The following is a 20062-nucleotide window of genomic DNA, read 5'->3' as shown; positions in this document are numbered from 1 at the left end:
GTACCTCCGCATGAGGAGCACTCGTGTTTAAACTTGCATTTTGCTCCAAAACGACATGCTCCCTCATTAAATGCAAAGCAGAGGCCCTTTTGCAAGGCCGTATTGGAAACCCCTTCTCTTGGGCCCCCCCTGTCCCCTCGAAAGGGCTGCCCTAACCTATTTGGTGCCGTCACCTTCAACCAAAGCCCAATATCTTTATGATCCCACCTAATATTCGGCCGCACCGCCTTACGCTGCCTAAACTGTTCATCATATCTCAGCCACGCCTGACCCCCGTACACCCTTTCTGCTTCTGCGATTGCATCCATATAACAAAACAAAGCCGAACAGTTCTCAGGCGCTTTTTCCCCTATCACACTAGCTAAAATCGCAAAAGCCTGAAGCCAATTAGAAAATGTCCTCGGTATTAGCCTATACCTCCGACGTTCCTCCTCCTCCTTCTTTTCTTCCTTACGTGGCCTGTCCAAATTGAAACGCTCCAATGGGAGCAGCGAGAAAATGTCTACATACTCCCCTTTCCACACCTTATCCCTCACCTCCTGCTTCAAGTGAGCCCCCAGCGGTCCCTCAAAACAGACATAGACCTCACCCTTAGCAGAATCACTGATTTGTACCGTTTCAACCACACTTTCCCCACTATTCTGCGTAGCCCCTACACTACCAACGCCCCCTGCACTGCCTGGCGTAACCCATGCGCTTGCTGGCGACTGACTTGTCCCCTGCCTCACCTTTGTAAACCATTCTGCAAACCCCGTCACCAACTCTAACATACCCTTAGTAGCCTCACTTTGCTGACCTACATCCGCCACCCCCTGACTACCTGCCAGGGGCCCAGAAGACAAAGATGATGACTCACCAGGCTGCCTGGGGGCTGTGAACCCAGCAGCCGCAGCTCCTGTGTCCTGACGCGCACTTCCCACTCCAGATGTTCCAGGCACCTCCTCTGGTCTACTTGGTCTGGTGGCCGGGCGCGCACCCGTCTCGGCTCCTGCGGGTGCCGCACTGCGTGCAGGCTCCTCATCGCCGGCGAAGCCAGCCGGCTGCCGCTCGTTCCCTGGAGCTCTCTCCCTGCTTGCGCTGACGCCTTCTCCCCGAACCTCCGTATGGGCCCCCTCTTCGGCCGCACTCGTGCCCGCCGTCATCTCCGCTGCCTCTTCTCGCACGGGGAGGCGACCCTTCCCGCGCTGTGAACCCCGCCGCCCTGTAGGATTCCTCCCAGGCCGCACCTGCCGGGAGGAAGGTGTCCGTCCCGCGGAACTGCCTGGAGGGTCCCGGATGGGGCTCCTGGATCGGCGCCGGGTTCTGGGGATGAAAGAAGGGCTAAGGCGCTCCGGAGGCCTGGACCTCCGAGGCCGTGCGCCAGAGGGGTCAGACGTGTCAGCGTCCGTCCCCAACCCCCGAATGAGGCCCGCTACTTGCTCCTGTAGCCAGGCTGCTCCCTGCGTGCCGGCCGCCTTCCTCAAGGAGGCCAGCGCAGTCTCGATTTCTGTCATGCTTGCGGTGACACCAGATCAGTCAGCAAGCCAGCTTCTTGATCCTTAACAAAATGTCTGACCTGGGGCTACGTGAACCCCTCAATATATACTATCCTGCCACCCCGTTAGGCCCCTCCCCCTCCCCTATGTCACTACTCAGTCACACCCCCCTTACAAACCCCTTTAGCCTTGAACCCACTATGCTCCTTCCAACCCCTGTCAAGTGGGCCTCCCCCTAGGCTCTGCCCCAGTCCAGCCCAATACATTATAAATGACAAATCTGACCCCATCTGGAGCCTAATTTAGAAATGGTTGTAGTTGCTATCATTGCTGCATCCTATTAGGCAGCAACAAAAGCTCTGTATAGTAATGAATGCAACAGTGTGTATGTGTCTAAATGTGTATATGTATAAGTAGATGTGTGTCACTATATAAGTGTGAATGTGTCTGATTGTGTTTATATGTGTAATGATATAATATATAATAAGGGCAATATAAGTATTGCCCTTATTCAGATCTGATCGCAGTTCAAATTTTTCTTGAACTGGGCAAAACCATGTGCACTGCAGGAGGGGCAGATGTAACCTGTGCAGAGAGAGTTAAATTTGGGTCAGGTGTTTTGAAACTGAAATCTAAATTGCAGTGTAAAAATAATGCAGCCAGAATTTACCCTGCACAGAAACAAAATAACTCACACAAATCTAACTCTCTCTATACATGTTACACCTGCCCCACCTGCAGTGCAGTATGGTTTTGCCCAATTTGAGAACAAATTTGTACTGCGATCAGATCTGAATAAGGCCCTATGCGTGTAGGAATATTCCCCAACCATCACGATTTTGGTAGAACAGCCTTGTTTTTCAGTTATTGCGCCACCTGTTGGCTGGAGGAAAGGTGGGGAGGGCTGCCCAGCAGTTGGGGGCATAATGTGTGGCTATAAAACCTTTATGTGTGAACGACCAAGGCTTGTACATGAGAAACAGATCCCCATTTCCCAAATGTTGCCACTTTAGGTCACCACCGTATTGTGTCCCATGCCCCCAAAGCCTTAATCCAGATCTGATGATAATTATTTAATATAAATTGATTAGTATTGGGGGTATAGCATTGGTTATTGGTTATATTAATGCAGCAGTGTAAATAGAGACTTTTTATAGCTAATATACAGAAAAAGTATGTTTTTCTCTCCTATATATTTAGCCAAATCTGTCACTCACTGTGTGTATAATGCTGGGTAGAGTTACAGTTACCACACTTAACTCCATCCCCCTCCCAGAGTTATACACACAACACACACAGTCCAACAGATCTGACCAGCCCTCCCACCCCAATACATTACAATCACTTATATATTTGTCAGTCTGATTTGACTGTGACCCATCATGTGCACACATCCCCGACACGGAGGCACCGACACAGCCACCACTGCTGCACCGCCAACCACAGCACACTTGCACACCACCCTTACCCACCTACGCCACTTCCACACCCACATGCAACCCCCCTCTACGACCCACAGCTTCCACTTGCGCAAACATGACAACCGCACCTCCCACACCCACACACGCACTAAAGGCGTTCACATGTTAAGTGGGCCGAGCCCCTTACGACGGTGTGAAGAGTGAAGAGTTATTTGCTTGTTTTTGTATGGGAAAGGGACATATTCTTTCTTCACACTAGACAATTTTGACATTTGCTGCTGAGCACGTGGACTGCATAAAGATATAGGACTGCCAATTTGCCGGTCCAGTCAGCCCTGGTGCTGCTTCTTTTAAGTGATGGTGAGTCAGCTGTGCGTGTGTGTGGGGGGGGGGTGGGGGTGTTAAGAGGCTGCTGCTTGTTTAGGGGCATACAGTTAGGAGGATTCAGTACTGAATCCCGGCGGTCGGGATCCCGGTGTTCAGAATCCCGACGCCGGAATCCCGACAGCCGAAATCCCGACAAGGGGGGGACGTGGATCGCCCCCCCTTGCGGGCCCGGTGCCTCGCTACGCTCGGCACACTAATTTATTCTCCCTCGGAGAATAGAATGTGTCAGGATTTCGGCGGTCAGGATTACGGCGTCGGGATTCTGAACGCCGGGATCCCGACCGCCGGGATTTTAACTGCATCTCAGTTAGGAGGCTGCTGCTGGGTGAGGAGAGGGTACAGCAAGGAGGCTCCTGTTGGGTGAGGGGGGTACAGTAAGGAGGCTGCTGTTGGGTGAGGGGTGGAGTAAGAAGGCTGCTGCTGGGTGAGGGGTGGGACAATTAGGGGGCTGCTGCATGAGGGTGCTACAGTATGGAGGCTGCTGCTGGATGATGGGGGGTACAATTGGTGCTTCTTGGTATTGGGGGGAGCCAGGTAGTTGGGAGGCCGCTGGGGAGGGCTGCCCCCACTGTAATTTTTTTCTAGATCCACCCCTGGGGTTCGGTCTAATGTGTAACGGGGATTACGGCATATGGTATAACATGTAATGGGCATTACGGCGTATGGTATAACATGTAATGGGCATTACAGCATGTGGTATACGTAATGCGCATTACAGCGTGTGGTATATGTAATGGACATGACGGCATGTGGCGTAATGGCCATTACGGCATGTGGCGTAATGGCCATTGCGGCATGTTGTGTAATGGGCATCATAGTGTGGCGTAACATGTAATGGGAATTACGGCATGTGGTATAATGTGTAATGGGTGTGTGAAATTTGTAATAGGCATTACGGTGTAAATTTTTGGTGCCCGCTGTCCCTATTTTTAGTTTGTCTGGCTCCTACACTTTCATCCTGGCTCCTAGATTTAAAAAAAAAAATTTGTGGAGCCCAGTTCTAGAAGGTGCAAAATAAATCAGTACAAACTGATTGGTTGCTGTAGGCAACATCCCATCTTCTGTAGAACTCCCGTCTTAGTAAATACACCCTTGTGAGAGAATTGTCAATTCGTCAGTGAACAAGCCTAACAGCGAAACACGTGTCCTCTGACGCGCAGGACACACCCCCCTCAGGATACCTGCAGACTGTGTCCTCCACGGACACCTCGCTCCGGCGCCCGGCTGCCTCCCGTCTCCCGCCTGCCGTCCTCGCTGCACCTGGGCAGCTAGGTAAAGCAGGCTACGCCTGCAAGCAATTTTCTCTATACTTAAGTACTTATACGCCTGAGCTTGCTTACCATAGCCTAGCTCAGGGTATTTCACGTCCCTGTGCAGCAGCGCTATTTAAGGTGTCTATTGAACGGCAGCTTTTGTACACCGGAGCCCTTGTACTATAATACTGTTATGCACAAAGTGTTTACATGTTTAACCAGCGCAGCTCTAACAGAATTACCTTTAATATTTTGCCCTACTGTTGTATGGTTAGAGGACTTACTGGTGATATCACTATACCAATCGTTCCGCGCTATGCATAACATATCCAGTTGTTAGAAGGATTTTTGAATCTCTTGTTTTTTTGATTTATAGTGTGCATGTAGAGTATTTACAGATAAATATCGCATCGCAAATTACACTGTATCTCATACATACTCTGATCTGCTGATCTGGCTCACGGCCAGGACCTGTCAGATCCAATCTACAAATCTGCTATTGTAAAGAAACAGCCCAGATTATTGTACTACTCAGTATATCCTGTATGCACTCTGACCTGCTGATTGGACTTAGCCTGACCAAGTCCATTTTGTCTATTTACAGACATTACCAAAAGTACTTAACTGCAGGTGGCATCATATGTAATACTGACAGGAGTTTTTTTGCTATATTTTGCTCCACGATACACACCTGCAAATACCACAGCGACAAGAATCTGCCAATTTGGCTAAAATGTCAGAATCTGTCACTATTTCCTGTGTTTACTAAACAGTACCCTAACAAACCCCGGGGTGAACTGGGTGATCAGACCTACCAAAATCCTGACACCTAGAACACTAGCCACACTTCTGGACTGAGGGTACATTCACTATTTTACGTTACTCTCATCAGATACCTCTCTACTCTCACTTTCAGATATCCACTGATCTGTCACCAACTCTCACTCCCTACTCTGGGCATACTGCCCTATTGTTTCCACTCCAGGGAGGAACGCCCCACCCCCTCTCTCTCATCCCCAATCCTATACACCCGTAAGATTGGGGACAGCAGAAGTCGGGCTCAGGCACTACATTCCCCCTCTTTTGACTACCCACTATCCAATTTCAGTGACTCTCTCATTGGCCCTCCTGCTAATTATCACCCTGCAAGGCCCTTTGGTAACAGGGAGAACTATTTTGGCTACGGGACCAACAGCAGAAGCACACTTGAGCTCATTTTCCGCCAGCCAGGCTCTCACGCTATAATTATACGGCCATACCTCACTGGACCGCCTGGTACCATCTGAACCCAGAAGCTAAGCAGTGAAGGGCCGGCCGAGTACCTGTCTGGGGAACCCACAGGGAATAGTCGGTGCTGTAATCTAACATAACAGCAGAGGCTAACAGCTGTGATAGTGACGCTTTATTATAAACTTATTTCCCTATCCTGTTTTCCTCCTATCATACTGTGACTCTACTCTCCTTCTTCTCCACTTTCTCCTTTCGGATACCCTATTTAATTAATTTCATTTGAATACTGAGGGGTGGTGTGTCCTGCGCCATCAGCACTGCTATTTCACACTTTGATGACAATCGGATGTCTTAAGCATTATCCAATATAATTGTCATATTAGGAAATAGCTATATGAGTGACTTATTTTCGCCTAGTTTACTTGTAGACAATTACCTGACAGAGTCAGTATAATTTTGATTTATTGCTCAGAGGAGGAGGATTTAATTGTACAATTCTGCAATTTTTCAGCATATGTATAACCCCTCTTATGCTAAATCTGTTTTTTAAGTGTTTTCAAAAATTAAAAGTTACGTTTTAATTAACAGACATCATATCAAACATACATTATCAGTTACAAGTGTGCCCCAAAAAACCTTGTCGGGTTCCCTCTAAGTCATCTCCAGACTTTCCTTTTTAGTTCAACTTTTGAACTCCATTTGGGAGCACCACCAACCGTCAGCCCTTGCCGTTTAAATTTATATACCGAGCAACGGCACGCATGTTGGTTAATTATTTCAATCCTAATACATTACTCCTTACCTGTGCCAATCCAACTCAACCCCAAAAGAAGAATTGTCAAAGGTGCTACAGTGAGCTATGCTGTTCTCTCAGAGGGCGAGATGTACTAAGTCATGAAAAGTGTAAAAATGGAGAGTGATAAACCACCAACCAATCAGCTCCTACCTGTCATTTTTCAAACAAAGCCTGTGACATGCCAGGTAGGAGCTGATTGGCCAGTGGTTTATCACTCCCCATTTCATCACTTTTCAAGCTTAGTACATCTGGCCCAGAATGAGGAGATACATTATATAGACTACAGTAGACGTTATCACAATTATTAAGGTGCATACACACGGATAGATTTGGCAAAAGATCTGGGCGTTCCCGACCCACTGAAACGACCAATCGCTCAAATCGTTCCGTGTGTATGAACGATATATTGGACGATGCACATACCCGCCGGTCGAGGTCGATGATCTTTCCTGCATGCATCATAGATCAATCGTTAGCAATGTGTACCAATCGTTTCATGTGTTTGCACGATGAACGATTTGGTAAGGCTAATTGACTGGCTTCCTCACCCTCCACCATCGTTAAAGATCAATTGTTCACGTGTAATCGTTTGTACAATCGTTCATCATTTGACACCAAATCGTTTGTGCAGCAGTTCAGAGGAAATTGTTATCTAGATTGAATCATTGGCCAAATCTATCTTTGTGTATGCACCTTTAGATGGCATTTCTACTGTGCCCAGGAGAAGCACTAGGATGCACCCCTCCTTGGCTCCCATGTCAGCTGCATAACTTTGCTATCTTCTAGATGACTGACTTATACAGTTCATTTGCCCTGTTAGTGTCACAGTAGAAGTATGAGGAAGACACATAGAAAGGGCATAAAAAATCTGAGAAAACAGAATATAAGGTACTTGTTTCCTAGCACGGCACCACCGATTTTGATTGTATCCATCGGGTCGGAAAAATCGCGTCAATCGCATTGCATGCCAACCAAATCGCATGCGATGCGATCGACACGATCGACCCGATTTTTACATTGGAATCAATGTAAAATGGTCCCTGAGACCCCCAAAACCCCCCATTTTAATACCAACCCCCCCCCCTCATGTTTGAAATCCCCCCCCCCCATTGTTAAAGCCATCCCACTATTGACGTCAACTAGAAGTGTGGCGAGCGCAGCGTGCCCACGAGGGGCGGCGGTACGCATCCTCCGACCTTTTCATACCCCTACTATCCACGTCCCTACTATCACAGTTATCCGCGTCCCGTCGCGGGCTTCACAGGTATCCGCGTCCCCTCGCGGGGCTTGCTGCGCTCACCATGATTCGGGCTCGGTGGCTCGCTGCGCTCGCCACACTTTATAAAATCAACTCCACGCCGACGTGGATAGTAGGGGTATGAAAAGGTCGGAGGACACGTACCGCCGCCCCTCGCGGGCTCACTGCGCTCGCCACACTTCGGGTTGGCGTCAATAGTGGGGTGGTGTTAACAATGGGGGGGGCATTAAACATACTTTTTAACCATATTCAATGTGAAATGGGCCATATTGGCCCATTTCACATTGTCACCTATGTAAAATCGGGTTGATCGCTTTGATCGCATCGTGGGCCATTGTAATGGCCTGCGACCGACGCGATCAACCCGATTTTTACTTTAAAAATAATTTAACATTGTTCCCTATGGGAAAATCGCGTTGATCGCGTCGGTCGCATCGCGGCCCCTTATTAGGGGCCGCGATGGACGCGATCAACGCAATTTTGTCTTTCACCGGCAAATTAGCTGGTGATTGACAGAAAATCGGGTCCATCGTGTTGATTGTATGCCTTTAGTGCCGTAAACTCAAACTCAAAGAGATGGGCGCCGTGCTAGGAAACAAGTGCCCAATATAATGTATAGTTAAACTAAGAAAAAATAACCTGGTAACAGAAGACATATGAATGTAAATTAAATCCCTGGATTAACCTACTCATATCAAAGAGATCCTTCTTTGGACTATCCTCCGGGATCATATAGGGCTCTTTTTCTGTATTCAGTCCATCCAAGCTCTGCGTATTCACATACATATGTTCCTCATAGTCTCGTAGTCCTAGTGAACGGCCATTGGTACCTTGGAATAAGTCATTGGTTGATCCTGGGAAATGAGCACGATGGGAATCAGATATCTGGTGTACTTCACCCTGGTATCTCTCAACCCTGTAGTCAGTCAGGACTCACCAACAGTGTATGTTTTTTGCATCCCTTTATAGAAGAAATGGTGAATAGGTTTTGGTGGAACTTAACAGGGTTCATAGGTTGATGGTTAGCAACAAACCATGCTTTGTTAGGAAGACCTGAGTGTGGGGTTGAGAGCAAGCACTCTAAATGCAACATACTGAATAAAACACCTTTCAAAGCTCACCCTGTTCTTTCAGCTCCCATTGTGAGCCTGACTGTGACACTGGTGGTCTTCTGGCTGGAGAACCCGCCTACAAACAGAGAATTACAAACAGAATCAATAGCTGTGACTTATGAATACAGATATGCTGCACAAGTAATTGGTTCTTGCTTTGTAATATCAAACGCCTATATTTGCATCAGTGTGCCATTTTTCATTAACACACCCATAGATTTATCACGCAGTTAACAAAAACAATAAATATAATGTGGATTCAGTGCCTCATCAATATTAGGGGTGCAGCTGGCAATTTTTACTTTTTGGGTCTATGGGGCAGATTTATTGAGCTTGGTAAGGTGATAATGTGGCTGGTACTTTATCACCACCCAATCAGCTCTCAACTGTGTCGTTACAGGCTTGGTTTGAAAAATGAAAGGTAGGAGTGAATGGCCGGTGATAAAGTAGCAGCCACTTTTAGGAAAAAAAACATAAGAGCAGCTAAAAATCTCAGAATTGGGGGGGGGGGGGTTTGCTCCTACGCTATTATTTACCTCAATACCATTCATTTCCACTAATTTCCAGTCTATCCTGAACACCTCACAATGTTGTTTTTAGGCCAAAAGGTTGCACCAAGGTAGCTGGATTGTAGGCATGTCAGACAGTCCATTTATTATTTACAGTTTCTTATAAAGCACAGTATATTCCATTGCAGATTACAATTGGAACCACAGTGATAAAGCAGACTGGGTAGTACTAGTAACAGGCCTATATAGAGGTAGTAGGGCCCTACTTGCTAGCTTACAATCATGTAATATTTTGGCAGGAAAAAGATGCAATATTTCAGTTGGGCCTTCCACAAACTACCTTTGTATTACTCCAGTGTGTCTACTCTTCATTGCAATTTAATATCTAATAAAGCACCACCCCTCTGCCACACTGCCCGGATAACTCTCCTGTGTGTCGTCACTCCTCAGTAACGCGATTAAAAATTTACTGCAGTACCTCTCTCCCACAGGATTGGAATTATACAACAGTATCACTGGACTGGAATTATGCACCAGTAGTATCCCTGGACTGGAATTATGCACCAGTAGTATCCCTGGACTGGAATTATGCACCAGTAGTATCACTGGACTGGAATTATGCAGAAGTATCTCTGGACTGGACCTAGAAGCACCAATGGACTTTGTTTTATGGGAAGTGCAACACAGGACACCAGCTGCAGTAGGCAGCACAGGACTGGAATTATACACCAGGTAGCCACCCCCACAGACCACCACAAATCACCACAGATCACCACAGACCAGGGCATGTCCACCCACTACCCTCTCCAATACCAGAGTGAAGATGGTGACGCCTGCGTGGGATATATATATGGATATATATATAGAGAGACCGGATCTTGCAAGATCCAATGCAGGATGATGATGTTTTGCCACGCTTTGAGCTTCAAGTCTGTGTGGATGGGTCCGGGCTCAGATTGGGGGTGTCAGGGTGTATTCAAATTGCTCATTAAGCCTCGGACGGGGCCAAATTCCGCCCCATTCTGATGGACGTCAGCGTCCATTCCCTCTTCGGTGAACACCAAAGGAAAGAAAAGTCATTTGAGACGGACTTTTATGTCCGAAGGCAGGAGAAATCATTTGACAGTCAACAAAATTGAGGAGCGCTTGAAGACTGTCAGTATCTTCCATTTTCTGTTATATGTATTGTATGTGTGGTGACACATTAACTGAATAGTTCAGGCTGCCCTCAGCGCATTAATCTATCCCAAACCCATATTCGACCATCAAATGATTTCTCCTGCTAGAGGACACTTGCAAGGGGATGTATTAGCGAACACATCCCCTCGCAAGGTACCGGGGGATTCGGCGGCAGGGGGGGGGCTGCTTACTGAGTGAAAAGAGTTGCTCGCTACCTGTGGCCACTGCCCATTGCTTGTTATCTGTGTGCTAGGCTGGGTCGTTGGAACCGTATCCCTCATTCTGCAGTCTTGCACTCCACCTGGAGGGGGTTCCTTGCCAGGGATATTATTGTAATAGTTGTGCTCAGAACTGTGATCCTCTTCAGCTCCCCATGCCAGCTCCTCACTCCCAACCACTAGCCTGTAAAAACAAGAGATTAGAATGCAGGTGACTACATAGTGAGGGCAAAAGTCACACTGCAAGTTACAGGCTCGGAGAAGACATGAAGGAGTACTATGTATTTCTCTAGACGCAACTGTGCAATTCCCCCAACTAAGAAAATGAACAAAGTGTCTCAGTGCTATTTAAATATTAAATGGTTATATTAATTAAAAAATTACTGTTTAAGAGTCCGACAAGTGAAAATGACCCATCCATTGGTATTCATTGTTGCATGCTAATGGCTCGCGTTTGCTGCATTGCTCGCTCAGACATAAATTGGAACCCTGGCCTGGATTAGCAGTGTTCTGCCTCTGCATCTATCATCACTATAATACCCCTTTCAGACATACGCGAAAATCCCGGGGTTTTTCACATGAACGCTCCCAAACCCGGGACTAGCGTATGTCTGAAAGGGTATACCCGGGATTTCACTCCCGGATACTGAGCACCTGCAATTGACCAGGGTTTTTCCCGGTATTTAACTCCCGGGTATAATACCCGGCTTATGTCTGAATGGGTATACCCGGGTTTTTCAGTTTTAAACATGTGATGTTGATTTTTTTTGCTGCCGGGGCGTGTCCCATTTTAATGATTAAACACTGAAATGCTTGAAAAGCCTGGCTTATGTGTGAAAGGGGTACACCCGGGTTTTTCCTGGATTTGAGGTGTAGTGTGAAAGGGGGTCTGTTACTAAAATCCCAGGAGTGACCTGGGTTGAAAATCCCGGGTAAACCTGGACAAAATCCCGGGTAGTATGTCTAAAAGGGGTATTAATGTGCCTTTTTGCCAACACTATCCTTTAGCAAAGCAGACGCTATTCGCCTATGCAGACAGCTTAGCAATATGAACAACCACTCAGCTAAGCAAGAGCCTGTCAATGCGCAAAGTTCCGTATGCAGGCTCCGACACATGCAGCGTTGCTAGAAGGGACCAGACTTACACATTAACCCAGTAGTGCATTTCTAATAGAATCCTTTATTTCTTATACTAATTCATTTATTTTTCTTTAAAACATCTATTCAATTTACATTTGAATACTTTGCCCCTAATACAGTATTCCTAGTATAGGACATTGAATGTAATAAATGTAAGGTATCAGAATATACCTCTTGATATGTGACCATTGGTGCCTGACTCAAAATAATTAATTTTTAATAATTGTTGTTAATAAAGAATGAATTTTAATAGAAAGAAATGATGTGCTCTGTGGATGAAGAGTGCATCTGAGAGAACTGTTTTATTTGTCTTTTTGGGTCTGTGTAGTACTTTAAACCAGTAGATAGCACCTTGCAATATATAGGGGATATGTGACCCCTCCACTACCTGAAACACAAGTGCGTATCCTAGTGCGGGTTTTCTTTATCTTTAGGTGTAAGTAGCTAACAGCTTTGTGAAGGCCGGAGGCATTACATTTTGTGTTAGGTCCAGGACATACAATATCTTTAAAATATTTTCCTTATGAGATTATTAAGGACTAACTCAAATAAAAAATGTTGTGAAGGATAAATGAGGTTCCCATCCTACCTGTCTGGGGGTGCTGCCACTTTGGGAGGGCTGTGCAGGAACTGTTTGAACCTCAACTCAAAGGCTTGTCCTACAGTGCTGATCACACTCTGGGCCAACCCATCACAGCACTCCAGAATGTGACAGGCTGCGGATGATTTGGGAACACAAAGGGACAGATGGGAAGACAGGGATGGTTCAAAGAAGGACAGTAAGGGTGGTCAAGAGACAAAAACACACATTAACACCAAGATGAAATCCACAGATGGTTTGAAGTGTGAAGCAAGGAAAGGAATAATGGGCGAATGTTTAATGCTAATCATCATACACCACACTATTTCCTTCAAAGACATATGCACAACTATAATATACTGTAGCATAATTCTTCTAGCACCATCATCATCATCATCTCTCCCACCATCATTCTATTTTATTTTAGTTGTTGTATTCTCTGTCTTAAGAACTGCACCATGTTATAAATGATACTGCTTAGACGGTTAAACAATCTGGGGCCCATTCATCATATAAAATGTGCAGCTAATTTAACTGAAAACACATTCGGGTGGGGGGGGGGGGGGTACACAAATATTATGTCTCATTAAGGGACCGCTACCGAAATCTCAGATCCCTCCTGCCCCACTAGGTTTTTATGGGGTATGCAATGCTGCCTGATGCATCAACATTGGGCAGCATCGCGTCCCGGGGCTAACGCCAACCTGAGTTGGAGGTAGCCCATTGTAACTTATGGGCTACAGACCACACTGACGGCTGGGTAAGCCCCTGTCCCCGCGCTTGCAGGAGGATACATTCTGCCATATTGAAATGCGATCATGGGTGGTGGGTCCTGCCCAAATCGCATTGCATATGTGATCCCATAATAAATGGGCCTCTTCAACATTAAAACAGTGTTGGAATATTAATGTTAAAATTGTACTGTTCACATATAGTTTTTTTACATATTCACTGTTAAAAAGTATTTTTTATTTGTTTTTCAACTTCTTTTATATGGATACATGATTGCATTTCTATAAAAAAATCATGGGGTTTGTGAGGACCTGATTGCTGGGCTGTGAATTCGCAGGCTGGGCCATAATCGAATGACTGCGCAGTACACATGCGCGAGGCCATCCTGTGATAAAATCCAGTGTCTTTTCTTAATTGCTGGTCGTACACAAGTTGATTGACAGGAACCGCCATTTATGGATGTCACCCAAAATTTAATGAGAATGTGCAGGCAAGTCCAAATGTTTTCAGGGAGGGTGTGTGGCATCAGCTCCGCACCAGATCAGACTTTTTTTTTTACACTGCACAGTAGGTTCTGTATTACGCACAGTACTGTACTCACTGGAAAAGGCATGCGAAGGTGAGTGAATTGCGAATGGGGTTGCAGCTAATCTCCGACTTGCAATATTTTCGCAAGACATTTGCAGCCTTGCACAGGACGGGATTTCATTCTGGCAGGGGGCGGCTATCTGATCGCAGGGCTCTGCAAATTAGCAGAGACCACATCAGGTCTAAATAACCCCCATGATTTAGACTCTCTTTCAGAGATACTGCATATAATATATATTTTATATTCATGTATAAAACACAATAGATGAACAATCCCTGACACGTACCAGTGACTTTTCTTTAGCAAGTATAGTAGCTCTTACTAACTGCTTTGGGGATCATCTACATTTGGATATAAGTCATTTTTTAGAATTCTAGGTGTCACATTCAAAATCTCTTTTCACAATCTCTACATATAAGAAACTAGACACGCCCTTTGGGTGGAAAATGACACGCCCCTCAATGGGGTGCGGTGCAAAATTCTACTACAAACTATAATCTCCCTGAAATTAGTTTTCAAAGTAGGCAAGTATGGCATAATTTGACAAAAAAAGGTACTGACAAACCCCTTGGCGCTGGTTACAATGTTTTTCTCTGGTCTCTCATCGATGTTTTACCATAAAATGAAGAGAGAGAGAGAGCACAATAGTGTGATACAGTCAAAACCAATATTTAGCATAAAGGAAATAATCCATAGGCTGTGGAAAGTCTACTTTTTAGGGTAGACTGGTATTCGCATATTGGGGAGCGGTCACGTCACCACCAATCGATTATTCTCCAATGGATCCAATAATCGCATGTAAATGAAAGAAAGCTAGTACAGTGAAAGTACCGCTTTTATTCCATTAAAAAGATAACAATAAAAACAAAAGTGCATATGCTGACTCTTACCGAGTGAAGTGGCCTACTCAACGTGCAGTAGACAAACAAGCAGATGTTATACAACCAAACAGGCGTCCCTGGCAGCTGGTCACTCGGGTAAGTACAGCAGTCCACCTTGTCCTCCGCCAACGTGTTTCGAAACACTTCTGGTTTCTTTATCAAGGCTTCTAGAAGCTTTTGTTTTTATTGTTATCTTTTTAATGGAATAAAAGCGGTACTTTCACTATACTAGCTTTCTTTCATTTACATGCGATTATTGGATTCATTGGAGAATAATCGATTGGTGGTGACGTGACCGCTCCCCAATATGCGAATACCAGTCTACCCTAAAAAGTAGACTTTCCTACACGGTACGAGTCACAGCCTATGGATTATTTCCTATATGTAAAATATTGGTTTTGACTGTATCACACTATTGTGCTCTCTCTCTCTCTTCATTTTATGGTAAAACATCGATGAGAGACCAGAGAAAAACATTGTAACCTGCGCCAAGGGGTTTGTCAGTACCTTTTTTTGTCAAATTTGTATCTTTGTATGGTTGGTGAAACATACCACTGATTTAAACCCACCGGCAGCATTTAGCGCAGGGACCCGTCCAATTATCCCTATTGTTCCAAAGTATGGCATAATGTACCTGAGGAATATTGTTTGACCCTGTGTTGCCCTGCTTCTCCATTCTACCAGTTAATAAACCAGTCCCTGGCCAAGTTATCTTCAGTATGGCAAAACCACCATTGCACACCAATAACACTTATCATCACATCATAGGATCTGCCAGTAGGTGCCCAAACACGAGTGTATAAAGTTTAACATTACTAAGAAAAAAGGCGTCAGTGACACAGAATACGAGGATCTGAGCGAGTACAGAAAAATGCTTTATTCATATAAGGGGAAATGTACAGTGCTAGTAATAAGTTCATTAAACTAATGAGCTCAGAAAACTATGCTACCTGGAAGTTTGGACTCTGGACATGGAACACCGGCCCGAAACAGCTCCCTTTGGTAAACATAACCATTCTGGAGCTTTTATTGCTCGTTCCTGCCCTTCCCCGTCCATATTTGGTGCCCGTTGCCTGTCGCAGATGTCACCACAGAGGCTAGAAGGGTACCTGGATGGCTCACAGACAATGTCTATGTTGACATTCAATAGGTCAACACCAAAAGGACACGCAGTTAACATTGGCAAAGGGTCGACATTTACAAAAGGACAGCACAAGCAAAAGGTTGACATGGCAATGGTCGTTATATGGAAAGGTCAACATGAGTTTTTCCAGCTTTTTATATTTTTTTTCATGTGTTACCCTCCATATGGACTCCGATTGGTAATGTAAGGTGTCCCCCTGGCCAGTAGCATAGCAAGTGATGCCAGGGTTCCATATAACACTAATTGGAGGTCATGGGCGGAGATCTTGCCATTGACACCAAAATATATGAAAAACTCATATTGACCTTTTCATGTGCCAACCTTTTTCACATCGATCTTTTGCTTGTGTCAACCTTTTGTCAATGTCAACCTTGTGCATATTGACTGTATGTCAGTGTTGACCGTGTGCATGTTAACATCTTGACTGTCAACCTAGACACTGTGAGATGATCCACACCCAGAGGGGAAGGAGAGATTACAGCCTCTCTGCATAGTCCGGATCTTGTTATTACCTCATCCCTGGACCATACAGGGAGGCTGTAATCTCTGTCCGCACCTCCCTGGTGACAGCTGTCACAGACACCCCCCTGACAGGACACCTCCAAATGAGGAAGGATGGGAATGAGCACTACAAGCTCCGGAATGGAAAAGTTTGCTGCAGGGAGCCTGTCCAGACCATTGTGTTTTTTACCTATTTCCTGTTAGTGATTCAGAAGATAACCCCAACCCAGGTGATGTAGATAAAGCCATGTGGATCATGGACTTGGCTAAGGAGCAGCATGCATCCACAGGAACACAGCTGCACGTGATATGTATGTAGATTACTTTAGAGAGATGTCGCGAAGACAAAGATTGAGGATGATATGTACTAATATTTAAAAAGTGATTACATGGAGAGTGATAAGCCACAAACCAATCAGCTCCTGCCTTATTTATAACTGCCATATTTCAAATGCAGCCTGTAACATGGCAGCAGATGATAGGCTTGCACATTCTGCCTTTTTTAAATTTACCAAAACCCAGCCGCACCATCTTCGGCGGGCAGGGTATCGCCCCCTTTGGGTGGTGATACCAGGGCCGGCGCTACCCACTCAGCAGCTCCTGCAAAGCAGGGAGGCGCCAGGCTGAAAAGGCGCTGTCTCCCTCCCTGCTCTGCAAAAGTTGCCTCAGCCCTGTCTGTCACTGCCTCCTGCACGCCGCCCACAGCGCCTGTCTGACAACTGGCGGGCGGCAGTATAAATAGCTGCTCCCTGCACCGCGCACACACTGTCCTCCTCCTGCGACCTGCCCCCTCTTCCTCACGGACACTTGCGCTGAGGCATGAAGCGCTGTCTGTGAATGCCTGGATGTCCGGATCCGCCCCCTACCCATTGCTTCCTGCACCTGTCAGCTGTCAAACAAATGACGAACATGCAGCAGCGTCGCCTCCCCTTCCTTCCCTCTTCTCAGTGTGCTGTGCCAGTGCCATTGCCAGTCCTCAACACTCCGCCCCCTCTATCTCCTCCCCTCTTCTTCCAACTCCTCCTTCTCTCCCCTCTTCTCCCCCTCATTCACGAGAGGGGTGTAATGGCGTCCTCAGCGTCCTGCCTATGCAGATAGAAGAGGAGGGACTGCACAAGAGTTAAACAGCAAAAGAACAGTGAGTCTTTTATTATACATTTATATTTAGATTTTTTAATATTAATTTAGACACTTTTTAAATAATGGTCTGTTATGTGCCTAAAGGTGGCCATACACGCTCCAATAGCAGTGTATAATGCGATGTGCGCTCCTGCGGACATCGCACAGTACAAAAAGTATGTGCTGCACATACTTTTTGTACTGCTTTCGAATCGCATCACACACACATTGCATGCATGCCGTGTGATGCGATCTAGCCCATAACGTATGCGAATCTCGCAGCGTGTATGGTCATCTTTAGTGCTGGCAACATTTTGCGGACACAGCACTGAGATGGTGTATGCATACATGTACATGCACCTGAGATCCTCCACAGGATCACATGTTGCATACGCTCCCACAATCGGGCTTCAGCTTGTTGCAATGGCAATGTGAAAGGGTGCAAATTTTATGGTTTGCAGGAGGGCGCCAGACACCCTAGCACCGGCCCTGGGTGATACCTTGCTGCAGGTCCTCCTGGAAGGTAAACCCCTCCTCCCCCTAGCAAGGCAGCCGGATGTCCTTCCGTCTGCAGGGGGAAGGAGGAGGCGCCGGGGACAGCCTGCTTAGCTGTCCCGGTGTGAATGGAGGAGGAGGTGCCCAGGGAGGTGCGATGCTAGCCACATATGTTAATACCGCGGCCTGGCTGTGAGGGGTAGCGATGTATATTAATACATCCCGCCCTTTATCACTCTCCATTTTATCACTTTTCAAGCTTAGTACATCTGGCTGAGAAGAATAAATCTGAGGCAAACTTTATATATGACAAGAAGAGAAGTGCAGACAATATGAATGAGTCAAACCTTCCCCCTAGTGCCGAACCCTAACCCCATCTCCGGCACTTACCTTCTGTATCCTTCAGCTTTCTGACTGTCTGACTATATTGACCGCATCCCTAAGAATGAATATATATAGATAAAATGATGTCTAACTCACCATTTAACATAGGTAGACATCCAAGTATACCATGGGGAGGTTGCCATGGCAATTCTGCTAAATCCTAAACCATAGTATGATTTTCTAGCAGTGGCTTTGGAATCTTGTGCAATGAAGCCATCATAAGAGATTGTATGGGCTAGGCTACTGCAGTTTCAAGAGCTCTTACCTGTAGAGACTATTGCTGAAAATCCTATTCTGCTGTTAAAGGGCATTAAACTTAAAAAGTCAATGTGCTTCAAGTGTCACAATATGGAATGCTGAGCAAGTGAACCAAGTAGCACTTCATCATGGAAGTATGATAGAAGGAATGATCCAGGTATAAATGTAGCAGACAGTGACCGCATGACTGCAGGTACATGGATAGCCACAAGGCCCTTCAGTTATACCGAAAATTGGTTCAAGTCACTAAAGTCATGTGAATCTGTAAACACAGGGGAATATACGCCCTAAATGCCACAAAAGTCAGGTCAATTAGAGTGTACTTAAGGATCAAAGGCAAAACAGTTGTTACAGACATGCAGATGAAGCGCCTTCCAGCCAGTGCCAGAGCTCGCCAGATTGCCCCTGCTGGTGAGCTGGCGCTCTATCTAGCTGGGACGCGCAAGCGTCCCACACGCATGCGCGTTACACTTACAGTGCGGCGGGGGACGTGAACCCTGTCCGTCTTTGCTTCAGGGAGATGGGCAGGGTTAGGGGGGTAGTGGGGAGGTGGGGGACTGCGTCGGTGAGCGGTGGCAGATGGGAGCTCCGTTAGAAATGGATGCACATGCATCTGGTGCACGCACATCCCCTTCCAGCGGCTGGCGAATCGCCAGCCCCCGGCTGGATAGAGAGCGCTCCATCTGTAGAAGAAGATGTACTATTTGTGCCAGATCCAGAATCAAATCTGGATGCCGTCAGTGCAGGGTTTAAAGTGGTCATGCAGAGGTGGAGGAACTCATTTCTCTACGCCACCTAATTGCTCCCCCTCCCGTCCCCCCATTAGGCAGAGACAGGGCCAGTGGTAGGGTTTTTGTCACCCCCTTGCAAACTAGAATGCTTTTTTGTGAGAATTACTGTGCAGGGCCAATGTGGAGGTTAAAATGTTCCACCTCACCATTAGAAGTGGTGGAACTCAGTTCCACCCTGTTCCCCCTCACTTTAACCCTTGCGTCAGTGTACTGCAGAAGTAGGGATACAAGATCCAAATTGCAGATGAACAATATATTAAGTACCATAAGAGTAGGATTGTAATCGCAAATTTTCAACTAGTCCATGTAACTTTTGGATAGACTAGTACACTTTTTGGCCCGATTTCACTCGATTCCACCAGATCAGGTTGAGAAATCTGGTGAAAACGGACCAAATCGGATGTGTTTGACATCCGATCTGATGTTCGGTCCTGTGCATATCACAATGGAGTCGAAGGTCGGACCAGCTGCACGTTCGACCCATGACATGGTCCCCCTCTTAGCAGTTAGGAATGGGAAAATAAGCTCTAGTTCAAATGCAGTAGGACTACATGTGATTAATCACATGTGTTCCTGTCACCTGGGAAGGTTCTGGGCAGCTCCAGGGAGA

The 20062-nt window shown here is 46.2% G+C and overlaps 1 protein-coding gene and 1 pseudogene across 2 annotated transcripts in view; one reads left to right on the top strand and one right to left on the bottom strand.

Moving 5' to 3' along the window:
* SHC2 (SHC adaptor protein 2) overlaps positions 1-20062 on the bottom strand; it is a 76073-nt gene that overhangs the window by 18962 nt on the left and 37049 nt on the right. For both annotated transcript variants that reach the window (XM_083181188.1, XM_083181196.1), the window contains exons 7-10: positions 12568-12694; positions 10836-11022; positions 8942-9008; positions 8510-8674 (exon numbers count right to left, since the gene is read on the bottom strand). In XM_083181188.1, coding sequence (XP_083037314.1) covers positions 8510-8674; positions 8942-9008; positions 10836-11022; positions 12568-12694 — 546 coding nt within the window. The remainder of the gene's footprint in view (positions 1-8509; positions 8675-8941; positions 9009-10835; positions 11023-12567; positions 12695-20062) is intronic.
* LOC146040495 (5S ribosomal RNA) lies at positions 5782-5899 on the top strand (annotated as a pseudogene).

This window comes from Crinia signifera, chromosome 1 (genome assembly GCF_055691185.1).
Source record: "Crinia signifera chromosome 1, ASM5569118v1, whole genome shotgun sequence".
NCBI lineage: Eukaryota > Metazoa > Chordata > Amphibia > Anura > Myobatrachidae > Crinia > Crinia signifera.
This window is presented reverse-complemented; position numbering and strand designations above follow the sequence as displayed.